This window comes from Drosophila suzukii, chromosome 4 (genome assembly GCF_043229965.1).
Source record: "Drosophila suzukii chromosome 4, CBGP_Dsuzu_IsoJpt1.0, whole genome shotgun sequence".
Lineage (NCBI taxonomy): Eukaryota > Metazoa > Arthropoda > Insecta > Diptera > Drosophilidae > Drosophila > Drosophila suzukii.
In genome coordinates this window covers 959,621-986,700 of record NC_092083.1, presented here as the reverse complement: position 1 = coordinate 986,700, position 27,080 = coordinate 959,621, and the positions used below count along the sequence as shown (strand labels likewise).

The window sequence follows — 27,080 nt, the reverse complement described above, 5'->3', positions numbered from 1 at the left end:
TATATAAGCTAGAAAGTTCACATTAGGCATGCAGGCGCAAATCTATTTATAACTAATGCCACGCCCAATAACTTTAATATTTGTTTGGCGCCCAAATTTTGTAAGATTTTGTTTCAGTGTAAATTTAATGTGAACTTACAGGTCAATACCTTTCAAGAACAATTCCAATTGCACCATAACTAGTTAAGTATTTCGACTTCAACACTGCTTTTAAGCCACTTTAACTGCTAACGCAGTACTTTGGTGAATTTGAACACATTTTGTGGCAGTTATTAGCTTAAAAACGAAGCCACATTTAAAAGTTTTGTTTTTTTTATCAAGTATATAACATTTAAAGGAATTAAAATAAAATAGGTGGGAGTGGTCTCGCCTTATTAAAAAAAAATTGCTGTCTTTCAATTAAAAAAAACTGTCTTTAATTGTTTTAATTTACTTAATTTTAAAAAAATATTTGCTACAGTTCTTTCCAATTTTTGAACCGAAATCGTAATTTTATTGTAAGTAATTCTTAACAAAAATACTAAAAACCTTTATATCAACGTTAAGTAAGTGAAATAATTGTAATTAAATCACAAAGGCATGTTTATTCTGTTTTTTAAGATAACAACGAATCTGCCATTTACCAGTCAAAAATGCAGGAATTTTCCATTATTAGGTAGAGGTCAAAAAGTCAAGGTCACAAACACAAGTTACAAACCCCCCTGATTTGAAGGTATTTTAAAAACGGCAGTGCTTCCTTTAGTTTTACACTTTTTGACAGTTTAAACTGTTAAGAATAATAGGCGATTTACCGGCGCTGCCAACTCGCTGAAATAAAAACAGGCTTTCACAGCTGATAACTTATCAGTGGTGCGCACTGTTAAACTTTTCTGTTAGTAACATTCGATATTAATGTTATCCTAATACATTCCAAATCCAATTTCTTACGACTTTTCGGTTTTGTCCAAAATAGGGGCCAAATTCCGCAAAGTGCGCTCGGTATTCCTATGTTTTGGTATCGAATTTTGTAGCAATATACATATATGTGAGTTGGATATCTTCTATATGAATCATAGAACGCCTAATGTTACTCACAAAATAGTGGAAGAGCGTTCTTAAACTAATGTAAAATTGTTTAATTTCGTATTTAATTTATGCTAAATGTGTAATACCTTAAAGGTAATACAGCACCAGTCGAAAGGGTTAATAAAACTTTGTCTGCGCAGTGGAGCACTATGTTGGCGCTCGCGAAATGCCTCAAAATGGTATAGTAAAATTGGTCAACAGAGCAATGGATATCTGATAGTCGAGGGACTCGACTATAGCATTCGTTTTTGTTTTATTTGTTAAATAACTTGATTGTCAAATATGTTATAACTTTATGTTTGGTAACTGTGTATGTATACAGAAGGCGGAAATAATTGAAAAGCCTGTAGAGGAACCTAAGGGCTTGAAAATCGGCAAAGGTAAACTCCCTGATGAAGATGACAGTCGAGACGGCGCTATTCTTAAACCAGTCATTATTGAGCCCGAGGTAATTGAAATACATTTGTGGCACATACAACTAAATTTCACTGCAAAGAAGCAAGTCTATGTAACGTAAAGCACAATATCTAAAATAACTTTTGCATTCAAATTTGTTTTTTTATTTGGTTTGTACATTGTTTTTGACGTTGTTCTATTATCTTTCCCATTGCACCCCAAACCTTATTCAACGGCACTTTTTTAAAGGATAAATCTGAGATCGGAAATACAAAACTTCCTGAGGTAAGTAGATTACAAAAAGCAGTATACACCAAAACACAGACCGAGTGCATACATTTTTGGGGTGACCCGATTGTAGAAAAAAAAAATATTTTTTCATTCTACGTAGAATAGATCCCTTACTCGTACTAATTCTAAAAAAAAACCTTACAAAAATTGAACCTAGCAGGCCGATAAACCATCTGTACTAGATATTATAAAGCAGCGACGTCGATCCTCTATCAGAAATCTGATGACCAAGGAACCAATTCAAAATGAATCATTCCTTGGGGTAGTTTTAAAGCCCGTGATAAAGGATGCTAAAGAGCAAGCTGCGCCCCAGCAAGCTATACAATTAACAAAGGTAACAGCTTTTAAAAACATTTGTGCAAAAAGCGGTTCTTCTATAAATATCTCTATTTTATTAACTTAACAATTTACAAGTTTTCAAAATCATTTGTAATTTCAAACTTCGGGTACTTCTACACCCAATTTATTACTGATAAATCTAAGTCTTTTCCGCTGGTTCGCTCTCTTCATGCCTGTCTCTTTCCCTGTCACACTCTCTCTCTCTTTCTCTGTTTTTTGTCTGTACTCCTATTCTCTGCCCTTGACTATCTGTTTTCTTATTTGGTACAAACTCCCTAATGCCCTTCCTAATATCCATAAAACCGAAGGCAAATGTGACCGAACAGCTCTCTCCTACAAAGGCAATTAAGGCGCAATTGTCGGACCTAAAAAAACCTGAGGCTCTAGCAACCCTTGAGGATGACTATGAGCGGCCCGTTTTAGAAAAATATGAACCTGTTAACATCGATAAAACCAATTCTGAGAAACCCACACCAGCTATTATCACACCGGACACTAAACAACCTGAAGTAAATTTGCCTATTGAAGAACCTAAGGTAAGCATGGACATTTTTAGTTCAATTTAATACTGCCTAGTGAAAACTTGTTTCGTAAATTTTTGTATATATGCACCTTTAAACATTCTTATGTATAAATGTTTTCGAAACACAAATATAATATGAAACAAACACCAAAAGACAGTTTAATTAGATGTATGTATATGTCGCCACACATTTAATACGTTATTTATATGCTCCTATATATATTTATATGAATATATTGTGTATAAAAAATGTATACATAAATAAATGCTTATATTTAATGTGTTGAAATATCTTTTGTCAAAAAATATGCAACTGTTCCTCATAAGCCTTTTGATGTCTGTCTGTTATTGTCGCACTGTCTAAACGGCTCCAAAATTGTTTAGTTTTTTCCAATACTTGTTTTTATTTAAAAAAAAAATTGATTAATATTAGTATACGAAATGACTGCCACGCCCTTTTCATCTTTTGGCATTAAATTAAATTAACATAAAGTAAACTTAAATCAGTTTTAAGGATTTGGTCATTAAAATGTCTGCTTTCAATTTTACAATAACGGTGGGTATTTCATAATTTCATCTATCCATCTAAGTACACAAATAATTTAAAAACTACATGTTCAGGAATAACCAAGTAAATTATACTGTACTGTACTATAGTTTTAATAAACGCACTGATTACAATACGATTTTTAAATATATTTACAAAAATTTTAAATGCGAAATTTGAATTCTTACAAGAAGTAGAATGAGGATCTGCTATTCCAAGATTGATGAACAAAAATCGGATGAAAACTGACTTAAATTAAATGCGCTAAATACATCCATCAGTACACTAACAATAAAAGTAACGACTATAGCAGAATGTTTTTATACTACTTTCCTTAGGAGGAGAAGCCAAAGGTTTCCAGGATGCAACCGCCTGCTCCAGGTGAGCCACCGAAGATAGAAGTGATACGGGAGAAGCGACCATCACTGGCACCGGAGCCTCCAAGTCGCCGGGGATCTCTTATCCCGCCAGCCGATACTGGTCGTAGACCATCTCTGATCATCAATGATGAGGTGAGCAGTACACATAAGCTAGTAAGGCTCTTTTTATTAAATCTCCCAGTGCGTTCTGAGCATTTGCGAATAATAGACTTCACTCAAAAAAAAATTAGCCCTAAAACCTTTACTCTTTAATTTCATGATTCAATTTCAATTTTGCAACTAGAAAGTTTTTAAAAATAAGAACATGTTTATTTAAACCTTTCGGGTTACCTTTTTGATTTTAGAGTAAAGGAAACAAAGTACTTTCGAATTCAAAAAATACTTTATAATAAGGCTATTAAAGCAACTACAAAAAGTTTTCTACAAAATAAGAAACTTTTTGCTATAAAGCCTCTCTATATTAATCTTAATACAATTTTTAATGAAACCTATTTTTTATTTTTTTTCTGCGAATTATACAATTTTAAGTTATTATGGTTAATTTAAAACCCAAAATGTAGGGTTCATTTTTTTTGAGTGCTAATTTATTATTTCAAAGAAATATGTGGTAAAACTGTGGTAACAGTAAACTGACGAAAAGTTATCAAGTATTGAACACTTCGTACGTGAATGTTGGCTTAATCCGAAATGGGACCACATTTACACGTGTATATACATATATCAGAACATCTTAATCTTTATCTTTCTGTTTTTGTATTGCTTACATAGAACTGTCTATAAGCTTTCCATCTAAAAGAAACGTCAATAAAATGTAGACTTTTGAAATAACTTTATTAGTTTAGTGACTTTTTCAAGCCTCGCGAACACAGTTTCTTGAAAGTAGTTTTATTTGTTTTCTTAATTACAAGGGACAACAAATATGTGTGATTAAAATATTGCTTTGTCAATTACTGTGTAATATTTGATTAAGTGTATGCAATTATGAAAAATAGTAATTTACTCCTATGTAGCTAATTTATATATGTATTTACTGTGTTCCCTTTTATGTACCTACCATATATGCAAAATGCCCTTCAAACTAAACAACAACCAACCCGCCAACCAACAATCTATCAATACAACTTCATTTAATAACAACCCAACAAAAATGTTCTTAAAATCTCAACAACAAAACATTAAATACTCCAACGCACACCCTTTGCATTCAACAACAACACTCGTACACCCACTCCGCAAATCCTTCATCAATCAACAACCCAAAACAGAAGAAACTCCGTCCCGGCGAAGTAATGGACACGCGGGTAAGAAACCTCAATATATTCGCCAGCTCGTAATATAAAATTGGCTTCGCCAGAAATTAAAAATGTTGTTTAGCTATATTTCTAACAAACATTTTAAGAAGTGAAAATTTTTTGCTGATATACTTAATATCAAGCGAGAGAGTTGATTTTCTGTCAGCACTCTTTCCAATATCGCGAAAAACAGTTAAAGAAATCGTGTTCTTACATCGTAGGCGGATCTAGAAGGACCCTCGAGATTTTAACACATGAACCACAATTTAATTTTAGGCACATCAAGCTTGCCCTCGAGATACGTATAAAAAATAACAAAGAAAATAAAACAAAAATAACACGTTCGTGGTTCAAAAATAGGGCACATGAGCCCAGATATACCCAGCATATTTTTATTTTTATAGTACAGTAAAATGTTGACAAATGGAAGCTATAAATAAGCCAAAGCTACACGCCGATAAACATTTTTTGGACGTACAAAATACTTTCTTGCGGCATCTCACTGTGCCTGCCGATGAGTACATATTCCATTTTTTTCAACCATGCCCTTCGTGTGCCTGATATTCATATAAGCTAATACCAATGTGTGTATATAAATATATATACGCGTGTTTTATATGTTTTTGAATATTATATACTGGCTGATTCCATTGAACGGTGCAGCCTAGAGAATTTATAGTTTTGATTCATATCGGTCATTTTGGCTGCTATGGTTTATTGTTCAAATATATTATTGCCACTGAGCAGACAACATCTAGTTCAATATCTACTAAACAAATAATTGGAATTATATGCACGTTCAGCTCGGTAGAATGTGACGATAAGTATTTATAATAAATACTAGATATTCTTGGTATGTGAACTATAAAAAATAATCAAAATTATTTGAAACAGGGGTACACCATCTCTCTCCCGAAAACCTTTTAAAAACAAAACCCAATGGTTACATACATTGATAAAACAACAGTACCTACTTACAAGTCGTTTTAATTCCATAATTTTTGATAGAGTGTATAATTCTTTGCTCAGTATTATAATACGATTCAATAATATTACAGTTGTTGAGGCCAGGCGAGGTCGGTGAAGGACAGGTGAGAGTTAGCTGCACAGCGTTGTTGCATAAACAGTTTTGTTAGTAGAACGTATTTTTAACATTTGGTGATTTGCATTCCATTTCAAGACAAAAATGCACATACCTTAAAAAGAAATACAAAAAATACATCAGAAACCGGTCCATTGACTCGATACTCATTCAAAAATACATTATTCATAATAATACCGGAGCCTCACACAATTCCTGTAGAAGTAAAATGGGCTATAATTTGTTTAACTAAACTTTTAAAGAGATTAATTAAAACGTAGTACAGTTCGTATTTATTATGCGTCATAACTCTAACCTAATTGCATCCACTATTTTTTATTGTATAAGCTGATAAACCCAGTCAATTACATTGGTTTGTTACTTTATTTCGTCCTTTATATTAAATCTTTGTTTTATAAATATGAACTTTGCCTATTGGTTGCAGTATTAAAGCAGCATGTACACATTCAGTTCGGTGTTAGAACGGAATCTTACACTCTAAAAACTTTTTTTAATTTGGTTACCATTTCTACGACCTGATTTCTCAGTTTAGTTTTCGATTTCCTTTGCATGACACCATTAATTTTGTATGAAAACTTCTCAATTTTCCGTAGTTGCGAAAACCGTTTAAGGAAATCAGGTCTTTTTAGAAATTTAAAATTTATGTTAGAGTATAAAACTTATATCACCATGGACACTACGCTTTTATTTATAAATCAAAACCAAAGTAAAGTATTTTTCCACTTTTTATTTTTCTTAAATACGTCAGCAAAAGCAACCGCGACCCGGAGAAATGGGGGACACGAAACAGGTCTCGATACTGTGGTCGATTTTATCGATCATTATTATTCTATGTGTTCGCTTGCTTTTTATTGATTATGGAAATGAATGGAAGTTTTATTATAATGACGTAGTAGGACGTACATATGTATGTAATATTCAGTGCAATAACTGTAAATATCCATATTTTTTAATTCAGTCACATTAAAAAATGTTGTATAAAATATTTAACCCAAAACTTCCAAACCAATTTTCGTATCATACCCTTAAACACAATTGGGATGTTTGGTTACGCTGCAATCGATTCAAGTTCGCAGAACTGTAAGCAAAATAGATTGCAAGGCTTTCAATATCCTAGTTTTTGTATAAAAATCTTTCCTTTTTTAAAAATAGGAATTTTGTGGTGTTTTAAAATTAGATTTAAAAATTACAAATAAACGATAATTATTTTCTTTCTCCAAGACACATTTGCTAATGTTCAAACGGGTGGACGTGGCCACTTATTTATTTTTGAAAATCCTATTATAAATATATTTAAAGTGTACCCTAATATAAAAAACGACAAATAGTTGTTTTAAATTCTACAAATATTATAAAATGTCGCGATTGTTTCTGAGGATTTGAGAGTAGAGTTTGGTGCTCTACTTTTGATGACCAACGTTTACACCCACATATTGTATAGGTTCTTTTAAAATATACTTTTAAACTCAAATACCACTGTGCCCCTATGCTCGATATCGGTAACTCTTTTTTTCAGTAAAGCGTTCACTGAAAAACCGACATTTCCGATAATTTCCTATCTAATGTACCCTTTTACAGTAGTGGGCAAAAATGTAATCGGTCCTTTGGCTATAGAACTTGGGCAAAACATAGACTTTTGTCAAGAAACGGCTGCTGCATTCAGCTGTTTTACTGCTTACCAAAAGGGAATTTCCCTACGAAACTTCTGTAACGAGAAGGGGTATATTTTTGTTCTTAAGGGAAATACTATCAATTTTAAGGAGTTCATTTCCGAGTGAGAGCCTGACAGGTCGGGATATCTTCTGGAATCCTACTATACAATAGTGTTGCTGCCCACTACTGTGTGTTGGAGGTGCGATTCCCACTGTTTTTCCTTATCAATATGAGCTTCAGTTTGATAGTACGAAAAGCATAAAAATTCATTTTACCCAGAGTACCTAAAACCCGTGTTGATATCTAATAGTACTTCATAACGTACCAAGCAAATTGAAGTCAAATCGATGAAAAATTTAATAATTATTTTAATAAAATGTATATCAATAAAATGTATCGCATTTTTCGAAGTCCTATTCCTACAAACATTCCTTGTTGTATTTATGTTTCATTTTAATGAAACCTTTAAAATGAAGCTATGAAAATATATTAATTGAACTACTGCTTAGATTTCTGTGTCGATTTTGCGGGTGTACTGGATCAGGAGTATCTTTATAGAGTGAAAACGCTGTCTGTAACATACCGGTTCTAAAAACTGATGGTGTTGGTTCGCTTACAGTGCCTATATACACGCAAACACAATATTTTTAAGAGGCTATTTACAAAACAGCAATTTAATGAGCAGTTTTTAAGTAATATGCAAACTTCCAAACCTTGAGCGTTGTCAAGAATTTTGCGTTGGGCCAAATTCCGCGAAAACGGGCTTTCCGAAAACCAAAATCGAGAGAACGTTATAGTCAAAGGTCTCAGAACCTCAAAACGACTTAAATAAATAATTTAAATGCATGCACTGATTTAAATGCACTTTGCAGGCAAATAAATTTATTTGAAAATTACAGCTATTTTTATAATTAAATTTAAATTTGAAGCCATTCAGCCAATCGCAAGAAGTAAACAAGTCCGCCTTGCCCTTAACTGGTTGATTCTTAATTAGGCGGCAATAGAAATGAGTTTTTGTAATTTATTTAAACGTCTGTCTTTTATAAAATGATGAAAGCAATGAAGATGTTTGCCCGTCTGGCATCTCTATCAGCTGACAGCTGACAATAAATAGGTGAATGGGTTTGAGTTCAGTCTCCAGTTAGCGGCAATCAAATTAAGTTTTCGTATTATATTTTAACGATCGACATTCTGGGAGATTTTTTTTATTTCATGCATTCAGTATAGGAAACTTATTAGAATTTTTGCGATTTTTTAAACGAATATCCTAACCTTATTCACAAATGAATACAAACTCACACACACACAATAAAAGCAAAATACAAAAAAAAAATTGAAACATATGAATGTTTGTATGATTCATTGCTTACATTGCAAAAGGTAATTTTTTTGGTATGATATGACCAAATGTTGTAATCGCCGCTAGGTAGCGCCCTGCAATCTCAAAAAAGTCGCTTTGCTGCTTAGGGCACTCGACTATAGCGTTCTTCCTTGACTTCATTTGGACTAAAATTATATTGGTATTTTTAGAAGTAAGTTTTTTGGTTTTTAGTTGCTATTTATATTTATTCACTATTCGCCTTGTTGAGGTAATTTTGGATAGTATCGATTCTATATATGCTATTTTATTGTGATATTTGTCAGGTTAATCAAATAAAAACAACTTACTAAATAAGAATGTTGGAACTAAGTGCCCCGTTCTTTTATGTGTTTCTTAAAGAACTATAAACGTTCAAGACTGTGATGTACAAGTATATTTTTGTTAACATTATTCATTACACATATGTCTAACCTTTTAAAACAAGTAGAATGCGTTTGTAGTTTTAGTTTTATGTTACATTGACAGTTTGGTATAATTATCCTCACTCTGTCAGCCGAATGCGTTTTGATTTTCGTTTATAAAAAATGTTTATTCTTATCTTATGAACATTAACTACGGATAAATGTTTATTTACTATTCAGGCCTTTTCCGATCCTTAAGTTTTTCCAAATATAACGAATCCAATGACAACCAATTTACATTGAACTTAATTTTATGCTTTCACGAATAAACTAGGATATCGGAACAAGCCTGATTATTTGTCAAGCCTGATAAAGATCACATCTTGAATGTTATCTAGGCATTGTAAATTACATAATTTCTGTTGATCAGTATGCCTTATATTTGTTTATCTGCTTATATATTTCCCTGTTTCAATCGTCATCTGTGTCAATGTATATGTGTTTGGTCAATAGCGGAGGAGACCGTCGATTGATGTTCGCCGCCCAAGCGTGCAAGACCTAGAAGATCTTATAAACAAGCCATCCACACCATTACGCGATGTGGGTGATGGCGGTCCTCCTTCAATCGTCGATGTCCAAGAATCTTATTCTGCTGTTGAAGGTAAGTATACATGGTTACATTTTTTATGTCGACGAAACATATACATCTACCAGGACTCGTAAATATAAATAACTGGAAGCCTCACATTTAACATGCCTAAAATGCAAAATAGTAAAAATAAATTAACGTGGTCCGATGCGTAGCAATAAAAGAAAATATATATGCACAAAACTAAGTAAATTGAAGTAGTTTTGTTAATAAGTGGTATATGAAACTACTTAGCAAGGAAACTTTTTTATCAATTTGAAATACAGTTGTCCGATCTAATCTGTTTCTGAAAATAAAGGCAGATAAAACACGTTTTTTAAAATTACGCATTCGATTTTTATTGTGAGTGGTGTTTTACGGGTCCTGATATCTACACATTCTCTTCAGAGCAAACTGACTAACCAAAGTGTATTTGTTAACGTGAGCATGCTTTGTACTTGTTTTCTAGACTCGACTGCTTACCTTACGGTTGGCATCGAAGGCAGTCCAGCCCCTACATTCAAGTTCTACAAGGGAGTTAGTGAGATTCTTGAGGGCGGTCGGTTTAAGTTCCTCACAGATGGGCAGACAAACACAATTACCTTGTGTATGCGTAAGTGCAAGCCCAATGATGAGAGCAAGTACAAGATTGTTGTTTCAAACATTCATGGTGAGGATTCCGCCGAGATGCAGCTCTATGTATCTGATTCAAGTGGCATGGATTTCCGTGCCATGCTCAAAAAACGTCGTTATCAAAAATGGGACAAAGACGAACAGGACCCCAATTGGGGAGACCTTAAAGAAACGGAAAAACCGTTACCGGCCCTTAAAAAAGTTGAAAGGGTAAGAACCAAATTGTGCGCTTTTAACAGACTCGCTGATTATAGGGTGGAATTCTCTATCATTTATTGGCACTTTGATTCAGTTTAGTAGGGCGTTACTATATTGTTTACTAAGTCATTCTAAGAATTCCACATATTTTGTAAGCTTATTAAACTGAATCTATGTGGCAACGAACGCTTGCCCCAGCTTAAGTTTCATTAATTTATTTCCAATGAATAGAAATTTGGAGTTCGAGTTAGAATTGAGGATCGAATTTAATTATTCAGCTAAGTCAGATGAAATAGATATAAATATTTTAATTTGTCCATTATACTATTATTCGATTACTAAAACTAAAATTTAGGGTCCAGGATCGCGTAGACCATCTTTAGCCGAGCTGATTCCCGATTGGCCGACATTACATCCGTTTCGGCGTGAGGAGGTGCGCTTCGTTTATATATATGTTATATATTTATATATATAATAATATTTATTTCCGAATTAATACCCTGACTGTAAAACTTATATTATTTTTCAGTGGTGAAAACGATTATTGATTTTTGCTGTTTTTTTATAGAATATGCATACGATTTGGATATCGATTTTTCGTAATGCGAATTTTTGCTCTTGATATTGATTTCCAACGCAAAGCTTATTTGCAAAGTGACTTGATACCACTTAGCACTTTCACTAAAGTATAAAGTTTTTTTTTTGAATTTTGTTTATTGTTTCTTAAGCTATATATGTGTCATTCCATGAAGAGTTTTCCACTTAAAAACATCGCATCTGTATAGCTTAATGTTTGGACGAAGTGTCGAGCATAAATCAAAGAAAAGGTTATGCGTACACCGCTTTAAGCAATACAAAAATACAGGGCAAAATTCAAATTTAAATTCGAAACAAATTTAAAAATTGTTTTTTTTTTTTAATTCACTTCGCGGCTTGGGCTTGAAATGTTATTGTGAAAATGTGTGTACCCTTTTCAGTTTGCTCGTTATAAAGGGAATACAAATTTTGACAAATATAAGAACACTACAATCGGTTCATCATGATCTGATCTATGTTCAAGAACAGCTTAGGTATATATGCGTTTACAAAGACACATAAACAAAACCAATTGTAACTAAAAATTCGATATACGATAATGAAACAAATATATCATAAAATAGTTTTTGAAATTTTCGAAAAAATAAGCTTGCAAGCCATACTCCTTCACAAGATTGTTAAAAAAAGAAGAATTATCTTATAAAAAAGAGAGATTGAGGTATTAGTACTAAGTTGAAATTTTCTAGGCGTAACAAAAAAGTAAAAGACATAAAAAGGTTTTTTTTAAGCAATTCATATCCAACAACTTTTGCGGTTTTTCTTGTTGTACTATTGACTCACCTAAATATAAATGGTTATTATTTTTAGGTCGCTAAACATAATGAACTTGATTTAAAAAATTGTTAAGCTAAGCTAACTATATTCCAGAAATCTCAAAAACCGTTTGCCTAACAACTCTTCAATTAATATCATCAGAATGAGAACACATACTCCATTCCGAAAACATACTTCTTTATGACATGGTGTTTGAATTTCAGCACTTAAAATAAAAATTTGCTTCAAACCATTTTTTTTAATAAATTAAAGGTTGTTTTTTTTATACCAATGGAAATAAGTTCCTTATTTTATTTTATAAGTCTCTTTGGTCTGAGCAGTTCCTATTATTTGAATTGATAATTCTGATTTGATTTATTTATGATCTTTGAGTGGAAATTTAATGATAGGGCTATGAGAAAAATAGGATATGAATTCGCGGCTTATTGGAGCCTTTTTTGTTAAACAACTACCACAGAAAGGCACATGGTTCTGAAATATTCAGATAGTAATAGTTAAAGTAGTTGAACATCAGGTTTAGAAATTTGTTCCATGTACATAATAAGAAAAAAACAATAAAAATTATTTTTGGCGAACATCGACCAAATAAGTTAAAACAGATAGGATTAATGTAAACAGATAGCTAAGTATTTTTCGGCCCGATTAAAGGAATTCTCAAAGCGTAATAAGATGAAATGTTCTAATCCCAAATATAAACTGTTGATGCAATAATCTAATCAAGCACCGTGTTGGCGTTATCGTTTATAGTTCAGATAAATTAGAGGAGTCGAGAAACCCAATTTGCTACAAGTTTATATTGTCTTTAAATTTTTCGGATACATAGCTATCAGGGAATTTGGCAGGGACACGAGTAACCCATCCCTAAGAGGTATAAATTCTTTTTATGCAGATATTGTAAGTGGAAAGCCTTTTTAAGAAAATTTCAAGTTATATATTTTTTCCAATGAAGGCATTTTTTTCTTACGTATTTTTACCTAAATCTTTAATCAGAAATTAAATGCTTTAGGAAATTACACTTTTAATTTATAATAATTGGTTTTTTTATCCGAGCGTAGTATAATTTAACAAATATTTTGGATTTCATGTGATAAAAATTCAAGACATCTTATGTAAAACCACTTCAATGTTATTATAATTCTTTGGTGTTTTGCAATGAGTATATTTCAAAATAAAAGCTAAAACACCCTTTGTTTTTTGGGCTCGCAGCAATAAATAAATAATATAACAAAAATAATCCAACTTACCAAAATATGCCTCTTATGTATATGATTTTGTTATTCAAATTAAAATACATACATATATATGAGGGAATTATTTTGGTTAGTCAAATATAAATAAGAACAAACAAAGATCACTAAGTAATCGTATATCAAATTTATATAACTTTACCCATTTTTGACAACGCATCAACTTACGATATGTGAGCGCAGAAGGTTGAGTCATTCCTCAGCCCACTTATCGACCAATTCGCCAAAGAGGGAAAGGACAAAAAGGTTGTATTTGAAGCCAGGTTCAGCAAGCCCAATTGCAAGCCAAAGTGGCTGTTTCGCAAGGACGTAAGTATAAATCCTCAGCTTTGCTCAACTTTGAAAACTATTAAGAGCATTCGCAATTTGTTTCTGCTCATGTCTAATACATAAAAATAATTATAGGAGGTGTTTACGGGCAGCAAATTTAAATTCAAACAGGAAAATGATACTTATCAGTTGATTATTACCACTCCAAAAGTCGAGGACACCGGCAAGTATACTATTGAAATCGGGGGTGTTTCCAGCACCGCATTTTTAAATGTCGAAGAAGCCGATCCCACCTACACGTTTACGAAACCCCTTAAAAAGAAACTTGAGGGATTTACTCAGCACGAGACTACTCTGGAGTGCTCTGTCAGCAGCAGTATGGCTAATGTGCATTGGTTCAAAGATAATACAAAATTGGAGTCTGATGATCCTCGCTACCTTATCTCCAAAGACATTAACGGCAACCTTAAGCTTATTATTAAGGACTCTGTACTTGAGGATGCCGGCCTCTACAGATGTCAACTGGATAAGCAACCTGATAAAACTGAATGCAACCTAAAGGTTACGGAGTACCCGTACAAGTTTGTTAAGGTTTTAAAATCTCAACAATGTATAGAAAAAGACACTGTGACGCTTGCGTGTGAAATCGATGATGCTATGGGTGAAGTGCAATGGTTCCGAAACGGTGAGGAAATTAAACCAGACAAACGCATTCAAATAGTAAAAGATGGTCGGAAGCGAAAGTTAATCATTAAGGACTGCAAGGTAACGGATGCAGGCCAATTTAAATGCACAACGAATGCCGACACTACAGAAGCAGAAATAATTATTAACTGTAAGTCCCCATTAAAATGCTTTTATTTTTATAACGTTTTTTCTTAAACTACACATTAAAATCTTAATCTGGAATTCAAAATGAGAATGTTCTAATCAAATCAAGTTAAACCTCATTTGTGGATTATATGGCTTAGCTCGCAGGTGTCTTCTATACTTACATATACTTAAATATTTGGAGTAAAACTAAATTTATAAATATTCAAAACTAATTCGGATCCCTCAGTTGTCTGGAATTGTGGCTACCATTGCAGAAGAATGAAGGTTCAGGTACCCCAAAAAAGGCAATTTTTAATAAAGTTACAAAATATCGACTGCAATTTTGAACTTAATCGTTTTTAAAACTTAGGAATACCTTTAAAAAAATATTTTTACATTTGTGAGCTAAGTTTATTTAGCCTACCTATGTTCCCAAGGCTGGAGCCTCAACTTTTTTAGTAGTGAAAATTACTGTAAAGGTTTATGAAAAAACCCAAAAAATAAAATCCCTACATGGACACTTGCAATGTGCTAGATGCTTGCAATAACATTTGTTCCGGGCCTTGAGGTATATACACTTTTAAGGCTAAATCTGAACACCGCTATAAAATCAAAACGCATGCAAGGCTAATGAAACACAATTATGTTTTAACTAGTCCGTCGTTTTCATAATACCATACCAAAGTGATAAATATATATTAAATACACATTAACTTTCTAATTGTATAGATCAAAACCGATTTAACAAGAAACTAAAAGACACTGATGCCGTTGAAAGAGAAAAATTGGTTCTTGACGTCGAACTTCAGGATCAAACGGCGCCATGCGAGTGGAAGTTTAACGGAGAGCCCATAGTCCCGAGTGAAAGCATTGAGATTAAGAACTTAGGTGGCGGCAAGCATCAACTCGTATTCAACAGCTTGGATTTGTCAAATGAGGGAGAAATAACTTGCGAGTCTGGACAGCTCAGTTCGAAATGCAAGCTGTCAATCCGCAAGGGAGAAAGTAGACCGAACATTGACTGTCCTGATCAGTTTGCGGGACCTATCAGTGCCCCTGTGCTTGTGGAAGTACCATTCAAAGGTAAGAATAAAAAGACTCCCCAAGGGTCCAACGCAGTTGGCCATTAGGAATATTGCTTAAGCTTTATCAAGATTGTAAACAATTTCTCGCGCGTTAAAAAAATAATAGAATTCAATTTTGAAAACCTTAAGTCTATCAGAAGTTTGCAACGCATTGAACGATACATCCTGTGAAACTCTGTTGTTCCCTTGCAATTATTATACCCTTATAATTTCAGTCAGAAGTGTACATCGCAGTAAAAGAGACATCGACAGCCGAGTCGATCTAGCCTTGTATGTTAGCTTCCTCTCATGTTTTGATAAAAGCTCATACGCGAATTGTTCTTGTTTCCGTGCTGTAAATTTCTTCACAAAAATCTCAAAAATTGAGGAAAGGCGTAAAAAACTGAAACCACAAACTACAAGCCACAATTATAATGCTTGCCCCGGGTTGCACTTTACTTTTGCGTTTTGCGTTTTCAGACAAACTTTTCGATTTCGTTTTTACGTGCTCTGGTTATCGGAAAGTTGTTGTAATCGGAATGTTTCATTTTCTCACCGTTTCTTCCTACTTATAACCCTTCCCATAGAGTCCATCCGTTGGAAACGGTTGGGATTTTTGACAAATGTGAAACTCCGATTCCCAAAGGGCACATCCACCATCTACCATCCGATAACAGCTGATCTGGCTAATCGAACCAAGCCGGTTGCTTCTGCGCCTTCCATTTTCGATTATTCCCTGTCATCATTGTTTACGTTTTCGTAGTGAATATTTCAATTTCCACAGTCAAGAAAAAGAGCTCAGAGTTGCACCGAACAAACATCGCCTTACTATCAAATTTGGATGGGGATCTGGAAAATTTTCGGAACGGCAAAACCTTATGGACCATCCGTTTAACGGATGGTAGATGGTTGATTGATCTCTGTGGGAAGACGCTATTAGGTAGCTGTTTGTATATGTTACGATACATTTATCGGCCTTTGACATAACAAAATACTTAAGTATAAACAAAATATGTCACTAATGGGTTCTGTTACCGGTTACTCGTAGAGTAAAAAGGTATATTGTATTCGGGGGAAAGTATGTAACAGGGGTTTCCGACTCCTTAAAGTATATATATTCTTGATCAGCATCACTAGCCGAGTCGATCCGTCTTACTGACTGTCTGTCTGTCCGTGTGAACGCTGTGATCTCGGAAACTGTAAGAGCTAGAGGGTTGACATTTCAGATTTAGATTCCTTATTTCGTACGCAGCGCAAGTTTGTTACCCGAGCATGACGCGCCCTCTCTGACGCCCAGAAACCGCCCAAATCTGTGGCTCCTACAGTTTTAGTGTTAGAAAAAAAGTTTAACTGAAATTAATAATTCTCGTCAATACCTATCGCTTGACCTAAACAAAAATGTAACCACGCCCTAATGCTTCCAAACCGACCACAAATTTCAAGAAATCGTTAGATTGAACGCATATATTGAGGTAGCGCTTTGCTGCTTGTACATCTCCATCATCCTTTTGGTTACTTTAGCTCAGTAACGTAAATCTGATAGTCGAGGCACTCAACAATAGCGTTCTTCCCTTTTACTTTACCGTACGCAAAGAAAAATTTGTCGTTTCCAAAACGAAAAAATATTGCGTGTGGCACCATTTTTCGCGATTTGAAAAGTAAAACGAAAATAAAGTGAAAACCTGCTGATTATCAATATTTCTTCCCTTTTCTAAATTTAATTATATCTTTTCTTGTTTAGTTTCCGGTACGAAGCAAACGCCTGTGGAGGCCAAATTATTTAAGGACGGCAAGCCATTGCCTGTTAAGGACGTAGAGGTTGCAGTCACCGATGATAAAGTCACATTTAAAATTAAAAAGCCATCAAGAGATTTATCTGGTCCATATCAAATAAAAATTTCCAATGGACAAGGTGAAGATAGCAAAGATGTTCAAATTATTTGTCAGGATGTTCCACAGCCCCCGCAGGAAGTCGATATTACAGATGTATATCAGACGTCCTGTGTAGTAAACTTTAAGCCACCGACGGACGATGGCGGTGCTCCTATTACCAAATATGTGATCGAAAGGCAGGACTTGAGCAAAAAACAAGGCTGGGAGCCTGTCGCTGAGGTTCTACCTAATGAGCCAAGTCGAAAAAAAATTGACGACTTAGTCCCAAAGAAGCAGTACAGATTCCGTATTCGTGCTGTCAACGTGATTGGCCCCTCAGATCCTGCCACATTCAAAAATACTATTCTCGCCAAAGATCCATGGGATGAGCCTGGAAAGCCCAAAGCAGTTGATCTTACCGATTGGGATAAGGATCATGCGGATCTTAAGTGGGAAGCACCCGATAGTGATGGCGGAGACCCCATAACTGCATATATTGTGGAATACAAAGAAAAGTTCTCTAACGACTGGGTAGCCGGCAAGGAAGTTGACGGCGATGCAAGAACTGCAACCGTCGACGGGCTAAAAGAGGGCCAACAGTACGAATTCCGAGTCCGTGCTGTTAATAAGGCAGGACCAGGTGAGCCTAGCGACAAGACTAAATCGATTATTGCAAAATGCCGTTTTGTAAAGCCCTTCCTTGTTGGGGACGGCCTCAAAAACATTACCGTTAAAAAGGGGCAAACCATTCGATTCGATATTAAATATGATGGTGAGCCGGAGCCAACAGCAACTTGGGTAAAGGGAACGGACAACCTAAAGTTTGATAACCAGCGCATTTGTCTAGACCAGTTGGAAAGGAACTCATCAATTACTATTAAAAAATCCGTGCGAAAGGACACGGGCAAATACAAATTAGTACTGTCAAACAGCTCAGGTACAATTGAGTCCGAGGCACAAGTTGTGGTCCTTGACAGACCACTTGCTCCTGGTGGACCGTTCGAACCAGAAGAGATTCGCGCCAACCATATTAAAATGAAATGGAAGCGTCCAGAGGATGACGGCGGTTGTGAAATTACTGGATATGCTTTAGAGCGCATGGACGAAGAGACGGGACGCTGGATACCTGCTGGAGAAGTAGGTCCAGATGAGACTTCATTTGACTTTAAGGGACTGACGCCGAATAAGAAATACAAGTTTCGCGTCAAGGCCATTAACAAAGAAGGCGAATCAGAACCACTTGAAACATCCGACTCAATCGTGGCAAAGAATCCCTACGACCCTCCAAGTGCTCCCAGCCAGCCAGTTATCGATGATTATGATAACAAGAGTGTTCTTTTAAAATGGAAGCGACCGCCTTCAGATGGTGGACGCCCAATAACACATTATGTCGTCGAAATTAAAGATAAATTTTCACCCACCTGGAGTGAGGTAGCCAAGACTGAGGATCCAACTCCCGAGTGTACGGTGGAGGGTCTTAAGGAAAAAATGGTGTATCAATTTCGTGTTAGAGCCGTGAACAAGGCAGGACCCTCCGAGCCTTCGCAGCCCACCGACAACCACCTCTGCAAGCACAAAAATCGTAAGTATTTTCAAAAATACATAATATTTTAGTTCAGCTATAGACTTGCTTTGGCTTAACATTTTAACACATCTTGCAAAACCTTTTTAGATATATTAACTAATGTTACTTTCAGCAATAAATATATTCAGATTTGTTGTTGTATCTATACAAGGTCTTTTCCTGACAAAATTTTCAACTTGCGATAAATGCTCTGCATTCCTGTAATTTGTTTGCATGTTTAGCATTTTTTTTTTAAATTACGAAAAGTTGAAATTTTAATGAAATCGAGGTTTGGATTTTCATATACCTGTTGCAGGTAGTGTGCCATAAAAGTATAAGTTTATACTTTATTTAGAATTTTTTGGACGAGTCAATCTCGCTTTATATGTTAGTTTAAATGTGGAGAAAGAGATTTTGACATGGTGTTCACCGATGAATTAACCGATAGTTTCGGATAAAAATTTTGTGTATTTAAACATGCACTTATAATTAGGCAAATTTTAATGCGTTTGCTTGAAAAACATAGTCATCTAAAATAACGGAACCTCAGAAATAATTATAAAATGCGTACTGACTAAAATGGTAAAATAGTAGTAAGTAACTGCTTTTAAATTAAGTTGAATTTATGCCTCCTTTACTTAGTTCCAAATTTTTCCATATTCTGCTACTTCGCTTACATGTTCTACGAATTTACAACACTGGTACTGTGTTATTTGTATGATATCCGTTCATTAATTCCCAGGTTAAAAATGCGATTGCTTTGCTTTGCTTTGCTCCATTTTTAAAAATGGAACGATAAATCTTGAAGTATCCACAAATGCCACAGACATCGTCTTAAGCTGATTTACACTTTTTATGCTGGAGCCTTAAGAACGTGAACCTCACCACATGAAGAAAAACTTATATTTAGGGAAAAAAGCTTAAAAAAGTTTAAAGAATATTAAGGTTTTGAAGAACACATTCTTCCGAATTGCGAAAAAAAATCCATTGAAATCGCTTATTTATCGCGTTTTTTAAGTTTGTTTCTCTCAAAAAAGGAAATTTGAATTTATAAACTAATATTTTTGTTCGAAAACTCATAATGCTTAAACATATAGAAATGTGTAGGTAGAAATGGAAATGCGTGAAGCCTTAACTCAACCCTGTCTGCTTTAAAAATAGTATAATTTAAATCATTTTTTATCGAAGATTTGTGGAACATGGCCAAGTTGACAGAATTTTATTATATGAGTATAGTCGATTGGTTAATTGGATAAATTCTTTGTGACGACCGGGAATCGAAGTCCCTAGCGGACTTCCTTCTACGATACAAACAAATAAAAAAGACCAAGTAGAGGTGGACAACTTTTATAAAAAACACAAGATTTAAACTACATTATATAATCCTGTGCATGTATCATTTTAATTTAAATCAAATCTATTAGTTTCCGACTATATTTGGAAATTGCTTCAAAAAACTCTCATCAGCTTTACTGCCAGCGCTTTTACTGTGTATGTATTAATATAAAAACGATTCAAATGTCCAGAAAGTTTATGTACATTTTAAAATTAATTCACGTTTATAAAACTTTTAGTCAAACCACAAATCGATCGTTCTACTTTCAAACGAGTAACAATAAAGAGTGGCCGTACTCATAAATGGTCAGTTGACGTAATCGGGGAACCAATACCCGAACTGCACTGGAGTTGGAGGGATGATATTCCATTAACCAACGGGGACCGAATAAAGATAGAAAATGTCAACTATCACACAGACTTCACCATTACAAATGCTTTGCGAAAAGATAGCGGTTTTTACACATTAAAAGCGGAGAACCGCAATGGCATTGATCGCGAAACTGTGGAATTAGTTGTTCTAGGAAAACCCAGCTCGCCAAAAGGTCCCCTTACTGTTAGCGACGTCACTGCAAATGGGTGCAAACTGCAATGGAAGAAACCTGAAGATGATGGTGGAGTACCTATTAAGGAATACGTGGTCGAAAAAATGGATACGGCAACAGGAAAGTGGGTTCGAGTTGGAAGATCTCCTGGAGAGAAGGAACCACCAAGCTTTGATGTAACGGGCTTGAATCCTGGATCAGAGTACATGTTCCGCGTTTCCGCCGTTAACGAAGAGGGGGAATCAGAGCCACTAACTACTTTAGTAGGCGTCGTGGCAAAGGATCCATTCGATGAGCCTAACAAACCGGGAACGCCTGAAGTTACTGATTATGATAATCAAAGTGTGACTTTGAAATGGGCAGCACCTAGTAATGACGGAGGAGCCCCGATTCAGAAATACATCATTGAGAAAAAAGATAAAAACAAGCCTGATTGGGAAAAGGCCCTAGAAATACCGGGAGACCAACTAGAAGCAACAGTCGCAGGTCTTCAGGAGTACGGAGAATATCAGTTTCGTGTAATAGCAGTCAACAAAGCCGGACTCTCCCCACCATCAGATGCTAGTGTTCCTCAAATTGTTAAGTACAAAAAATGTAAGTCTTAAGAAAGGGGCAGTCACTTCTTGCGCATACAAAAGGCAAGCAGGGACAGCATGAATAAGGCAGTATTTTACCCCACTAACGGCTGATTTCTCGAGTCCCTGACAAGTCAAGTTAGAGACGAGATTACCTTGCCGTAAAAGAAAATTTGTTTTCTCGACTTTTTAGTTTATTTATCTCAGTGGCTTGCTTTTATAATTGCATTAGCTGTTTAGGTTTAGTTTATGTTCGAGTTTAGATCATGACAAGCTTTGTAAAATTTTCGTAGGTTTCGAGAAATCGGCCCTTAGGAAAGTTAAGTCAATACATTCAATTTTATTTTTCGTTCCGATCCACAGTAAAGCCTCGTATCGACCGATCAAACTTAAAGCCGTTGTTGATTCGGGCCGGCAAGCCAATTAAGTATGACATCAATGTTCGTGGTGAGCCTGCTCCCACAATAACATGGTATCAAAATGATACAGAGTTAAAACCAGCGGAGCTACCTAGCAATAGCGAGATTAAGAATATACCATATAACACAAAGATTTCAATTATTGATACACTTCGTAAACACACTGGCATCTACAAGATAAAGGCTGTAAATGAACATGGCGAAGATGAAGCTACAGTTGAGGTCAATATTCTCGCTCCTCCAGGCAAACCCAAAGGGCCATTGGATGTTAAAGATATAACAAAAGACAGCTGTAAGCTAAAATGGAAAAAACCCGAAGATGATGGTGGTAAACCCATTACGGCTTATCAGGTTGAAAAGTTTGATAAAAAACAAGGTCGATGGGTACCTGTCGGTAGGACCTCTGCTAACGATACCGAATTTGATGTCAAGGGTCTTCAGGAAGGCCATGAGTATCAGTTTCGTGTCAAGGCAATTAATGAAGAGGGGGAATCCGAACCACTGGAGACCGATGGCAGTATCATAGCGAAAAATCCCTATGATGCTGCTAGTAAGCCAGGTACCCCTAACATTGAGGACTACAATGAACATATGGTAAAATTGAAGTGGGAAGCACCCAAGTCTGATGGAGGAGCTCCAATCACTGGCTACGTCATTGAAAAAAAAGATAAGTTCTCCCCTATGTGGGATGAAGTACTTAGCACCAATGTAAGTAAAAAAAATTAAACTTGACCCCGCGATCTAAGTAAGGTCTTTATTCAAGAAACTGTGTTTAACAAATATTCTACTTTAAGACATCCGCCCCTGAAGCAATCGTTGAAGGTCTCAACGAAGGCAATGTTTACCAGTTTCGAGTGCGTGCTGTTAATAAAGCTGGTCCCAGCGAGCCAAGCGATGCAACGGAGCCTCATTTGGCTAAGCCAAGAAATCGTAAGATTGTTTATTTTTCTCAAGCACTTCACGGAAAACAATTTTATGACGTCGTAGTTTCAATAATGTCGACTGCGTTCATTTTAATGTTAAGCCAAAAGCAAATTACCAATGTGTTATCTAAGACTACATCGACCGGCTTACTTAATTAAACCTTTTAACCCTTCTCATTCCATGATCTTAATACTATAATTAATATTTTTAATTTTAGTTAAGCCATCTATAAACAGAGAAAAAATGAAGCCAATTAAGGTTCGCGCTGGCCAAACTGTGAAGTTTGATGTGGATGTTAAGGGAGAACCGGCGCCTACTTTAACTTGGTTCCTAAAAGAAAGCGAACTTACGCCCACCGGTCAAGTGCGCCTAGAAAACGAAGACTACAATACAAAACTCACATTGCTAGATACATCACGGAAACAAAGCGGCGAGTATAAGCTACGTGCTGAAAATATAAATGGCGTTGACGAAGCTGTGGTCGAAGTCATTATTTTGGATAAGCCTTCAAAACCCGAAGGACCGCTTGAAGTCTCAGACATTCATAAGGAAGGCTGCAATCTTAAGTGGAAAAAGCCGAAGGATGATGGAGGTATACCCATTACTGGCTATGTAGTAGAAAAAATGGATACAGCCACTGGAAAATGGGTACCAGCCGGATCGGTTGATCCAGAAAAAACAGATATTGAGATAAAGGGTTTGGATCCAAATCATCGGTATCAATTTAGAGTAAAGGCTGTAAACGAGGAGGGTGAATCAGAACCTCTAGAAACTGAATCAGCTATTACTGCCAAAAATCCATTCGATGTGTCTGCTCCACCTGGCCTACCGGAGTTTGAAGACTGGGATGAGCATCATGTCAAACTTAAATGGGAACCACCAATTCGAGATGGCGGCTCTCCTATTACCAATTATATAATCGAAGTAATGGATAAAGATTCAGGTGAATTTGTAAAAGCAGTTGAAACAGATAGTCCGGTTTGTAAAGGCGTTGTCAAGAAGCTTGAGGAAGGACAGCAATACAAATTTAGGGTGCGTGCCGTCAACAAGGCTGGTCCATCTGACCCATCCGAGCAAACGAATTGGCATGTAGCCAAACCTCGATTTTGTAAGTAGCCTATACAAAATTGGTTAGTTTTACTCTAATATTTTTTTATAATTATTTTTTAGTAAAACCTCATATTGACCGAACCAATTTGAAACCTGTGATCGTTAAAACTGGGTTATCAATTAGTTTGGACATTAACATTAAAGGAGAACCAGCTCCGAAAGTCGAATGGTTCTTTAATGCATTACCGCTAACAAGCAACGAGGAGGGTGTTAAAATTGATAATGTTGACTACAACACGAAATTCTTTGTAATGCGCTCTCAAAGATCTCAAAGCGGTAAGTACGTAATCAAAGCTACAAACGAAGTTGGTGAAGACGAAGCAGAACTGGAAGTCACCGTTTTGGGCAAGCCAGGAAAACCCAAAGGTCCCCTTCAAGTCAATGATATAACGAAACACAGCTGCAAGCTCAAGTGGGAAAAACCAGATGATGATGGCGGCACTCCTATCGACTATTATGAAATAGAAAAACTAGATCCACACACTGGTCAGTGGTTACCGTGTGGAAAGAGTACCGAGCCTGAGGCGAAGGTTATTGGTCTTCATGAGGGAAAACCTTATAAGTTCCGAGTAAGAGCTGTAAATAAGGAAGGAGAATCGGACGACTTGGAAACAGATAAACCAATCATTGCGAAAAATCCATTTGATGAACCAGACAAGCCGGGCAGACCTGAACCTACTAATTGGGATAAAGATTTCGTTGACTTAGCCTGGGATCCACCAAAGAACGACGGCGGCGCACCCATCCAAAAATATATTATCCAAATGCGGGATAAGTCGGGTCGCGCATGGGTGGACGCTGCTACTGTGCCAGGAGATAAGAGTAATGGTACCGTTACCGGCGTAGAAGAGGGCCATGAGTACGAGTTCCGCATTGTTGCCGTCAACAAGGCAGGACCCAGTGACCCCAGCGATGTTTCAAAAACGGTGGTGGCTAAACCTCGTTTCTTAAAACCACACATTGACCGAAAAAATCTGCAAAGAAAAGTAATGCGCAGTGGACAAATGCTTCACATGGACGCTGCAGTAAAAGCGGAACCTCCAGCTAAAATAACATGGACTTACAATGGAACTGAAATAAAAACTTCAGACAACATAAAAATAGAAAACGAAGACTATAAAACCACATTCATAATGCCAAAGGTGAAGCGCGCCGATCGGGGCGTATACATCGTTACTGCCAAAAATGATTCGGGCGTAGACACTGTAGAAGTAGAGTTGGAGGTGTTGTGCAAGCCAAGTAAGCCAAAGGGTCCGTTGGCTGTATCCGACGTAACGGCCGAAAGTGTTCACCTGAAATGGGAAAAGCCTGAAGATGACGGTGGAGAGCCAATTGAACAATATGTCGTCGAACGCATGGATACGGAAACAGGACGGTGGGTACCTGTTCTTACAACTAAGACACCTGAAGCCGATGTTACAGGTCTTACAGAAGGCAAGGAATATCTTTTTAGAGTGAAAGCAGTCAATTCTGAAGGCGAATCAGAGCCCTTGGTGACAGATATTCCTACAAAAGCCAAAAATCCTTTTGACGCTGCCGAGACTCCAGGAAAGCCCCAAATCACTGATTGGTCTGCTAACCACTGTGATCTTAAGTGGAGGGCTCCCGAAGACGATGGCGGAGCACCCATCACAGGCTATGTTGTGGAAAAGAAGGACCCTAATACAGGAAAATGGCAAAAGGCTCTTGAAACGAATACGCCCGATTGCAAGGCCCGCGTGAATGACTTAATCGCAGGTAATAAATATCAGTTCAGAGTTAAGGCGGTAAACAAGGCAGGGAAAAGCAAGCCCTCAGAGCCATCTGACCAGATGACAGCAAAGGATCGATTTGCACCACCCAAAATTGATAGAACCAACATTAAAGATATTACCATAAAGGCTGGACAACACATTCGATATGATATTAAAGTATCTGGAGAACCGCCGGCGACTAAAGTTTGGCTGCACAACAAAGCCCGACTTGATAATGACGATAGTGACTACAATATTGACATGGAGTCATATCGCACAAAACTGGCAGTGCCAATTTCAAAACGTTTCCATTCAGGAAAATATACTCTTAAAGCGGAGAATGAATCTGGACGCGATGAGGCTTCGTTTGAAGTCATTGTGTTAGATAAGCCGGGGAAGCCAGAGGGACCTCTACGAGTCACAGATGTCCACAAAGAAGGATGCAAGCTTAAGTGGAATGCTCCCCTAGACGATGGAGGTTTGCCAATAGAGCACTACATTGTTGAAAAAATGGATGTTGAGAGCGGACGTTGGCTGCCATCTGGTCGCTTTAAGGAACCTTTTGCAGAGTTAAATAACTTGGAGCCTGGTCATGAATACAAGTTCCGAGTTCTCGCTGTAAATACTGAAGGTGAATCTGAACCATTGACTGGAGAACAGTCTATAATAGCCAAAAACCCATTTGATGAGCCCGGAAAACCAGGAACTCCGGAAGCAGTAGACTGGGATAAAGATCATGTGGATTTGGTGTGGAAGCCACCGATTAACGATGGAGGATCTCCAATTACTGGATACGTAGTTGAAAAACGCGAAAAAGGTACTGACAAATGGATAAAAGGAACGGAAGTTTCAGCTCCCGGCTTTGGTGAGGAGTGCCAAGCTACCGTACCAAACCTTAACGAGAATTGTGAATACGAATTCCGTATCAAAGCAATTAATGCAGCTGGACCTGGTGAACCGTCTGATGCCAGCAAACCTGTTATTACAAAACCAAGAAAGTGTAAGTTTAAATATATAATTAATTAAAGTAGATTAAATAGAAACTTCTACTGTGTTAGATAAAAAAAAAGAAACAGGTCAAAAAAGTTTTAATGAAATGTAGATTCTGATGAGCCCTACTGCATGCTTATTTCAAAAATGTCTTCGGGTATATTCTTGTCGAGGAACTTGGCTATAGCGGTATTACTATTTTAGATCGTTCTGAGGCACATAGATCAATTGTTAGATATTTTATCCGCGTAAACAGATGGGTACAGCTGTCCGTCCGTATTCATCTGAACGAAACTTTTCCAAAAATCGTCTTTCTACTGCAGGTAGTATTTAAATGTAAAAGACTTTTTGAGGAAGTCATCAAATACCATACAAGCATATTAACCATCCAGAAAAAAACAGCTTCGGCAAGCCGATGTTTGTATCGGAACAATTAATAGGAAACCAAGAAAAAAAGCCAGCTCCGGAAATATTAAGTT

At 36.2% G+C, this 27,080-nt stretch overlaps 1 protein-coding gene and 1 long non-coding RNA gene across 39 annotated transcripts in view; one reads left to right on the top strand and one right to left on the bottom strand.

The window, feature by feature from the left end:
• Positions 1-16,048, bottom strand: part of LOC118878660 (uncharacterized) — a 31,920-nt gene extending 15,872 nt beyond the window's left edge. The window contains exons 1-3 of one of the 2 annotated variants that reach the window (XR_010654628.2): positions 15,757-16,048; positions 5,812-10,067; positions 5,183-5,753 (exon numbers count right to left, since the gene is read on the bottom strand). This is a non-coding gene — a long non-coding RNA (uncharacterized lncRNA). Of the gene's footprint in view, positions 1-5,182; positions 5,754-5,811; positions 10,068-15,756 lie in introns of those variants that run through there. The other variant, XR_010654627.2, reaches the window with a different exon arrangement.
• The window catches only part of bt (projectin protein bent), a 65,120-nt gene that overhangs the window by 16,907 nt on the left and 21,133 nt on the right, over positions 1-27,080 (top strand). For 12 of the 37 annotated variants that reach the window (XM_070997142.1, XM_070997138.1, XM_070997136.1 and 9 more), the window contains 20 exons: positions 1,388-1,513; positions 1,711-1,746; positions 1,910-2,086; positions 2,400-2,627; positions 3,500-3,673; positions 4,807-4,842; positions 5,892-5,924; positions 6,684-6,725; positions 9,824-9,971; positions 10,408-10,781; positions 11,125-11,202; positions 13,571-13,696; positions 13,793-14,492; positions 15,200-15,553; positions 17,276-18,988; positions 20,545-21,444; positions 21,789-22,552; positions 22,639-22,774; positions 22,986-23,876; positions 23,939-26,611. In XM_070997142.1, coding sequence (XP_070853243.1) covers positions 1,388-1,513; positions 1,711-1,746; positions 1,910-2,086; positions 2,400-2,627; positions 3,500-3,673; positions 4,807-4,842; positions 5,892-5,924; positions 6,684-6,725; positions 9,824-9,971; positions 10,408-10,781; positions 11,125-11,202; positions 13,571-13,696; positions 13,793-14,492; positions 15,200-15,553; positions 17,276-18,988; positions 20,545-21,444; positions 21,789-22,552; positions 22,639-22,774; positions 22,986-23,876; positions 23,939-26,611 — 9,709 coding nt within the window. Of the gene's footprint in view, positions 1-1,387; positions 1,514-1,710; positions 1,747-1,909; positions 2,087-2,399; positions 2,628-3,128; positions 3,171-3,499; positions 3,674-4,806; positions 4,843-5,891; positions 5,925-6,683; positions 6,726-9,823; positions 9,972-10,407; positions 10,782-11,124; positions 11,203-13,570; positions 13,697-13,792; positions 14,493-15,199; positions 15,554-17,275; positions 18,989-20,544; positions 21,445-21,788; positions 22,553-22,638; positions 22,775-22,985; positions 23,877-23,938; positions 26,612-27,080 lie in introns of those variants that run through there. The other 25 variants (XM_070997133.1, XM_036821630.3, XM_036821511.3 and 22 more) reach the window with 17 other exon arrangements.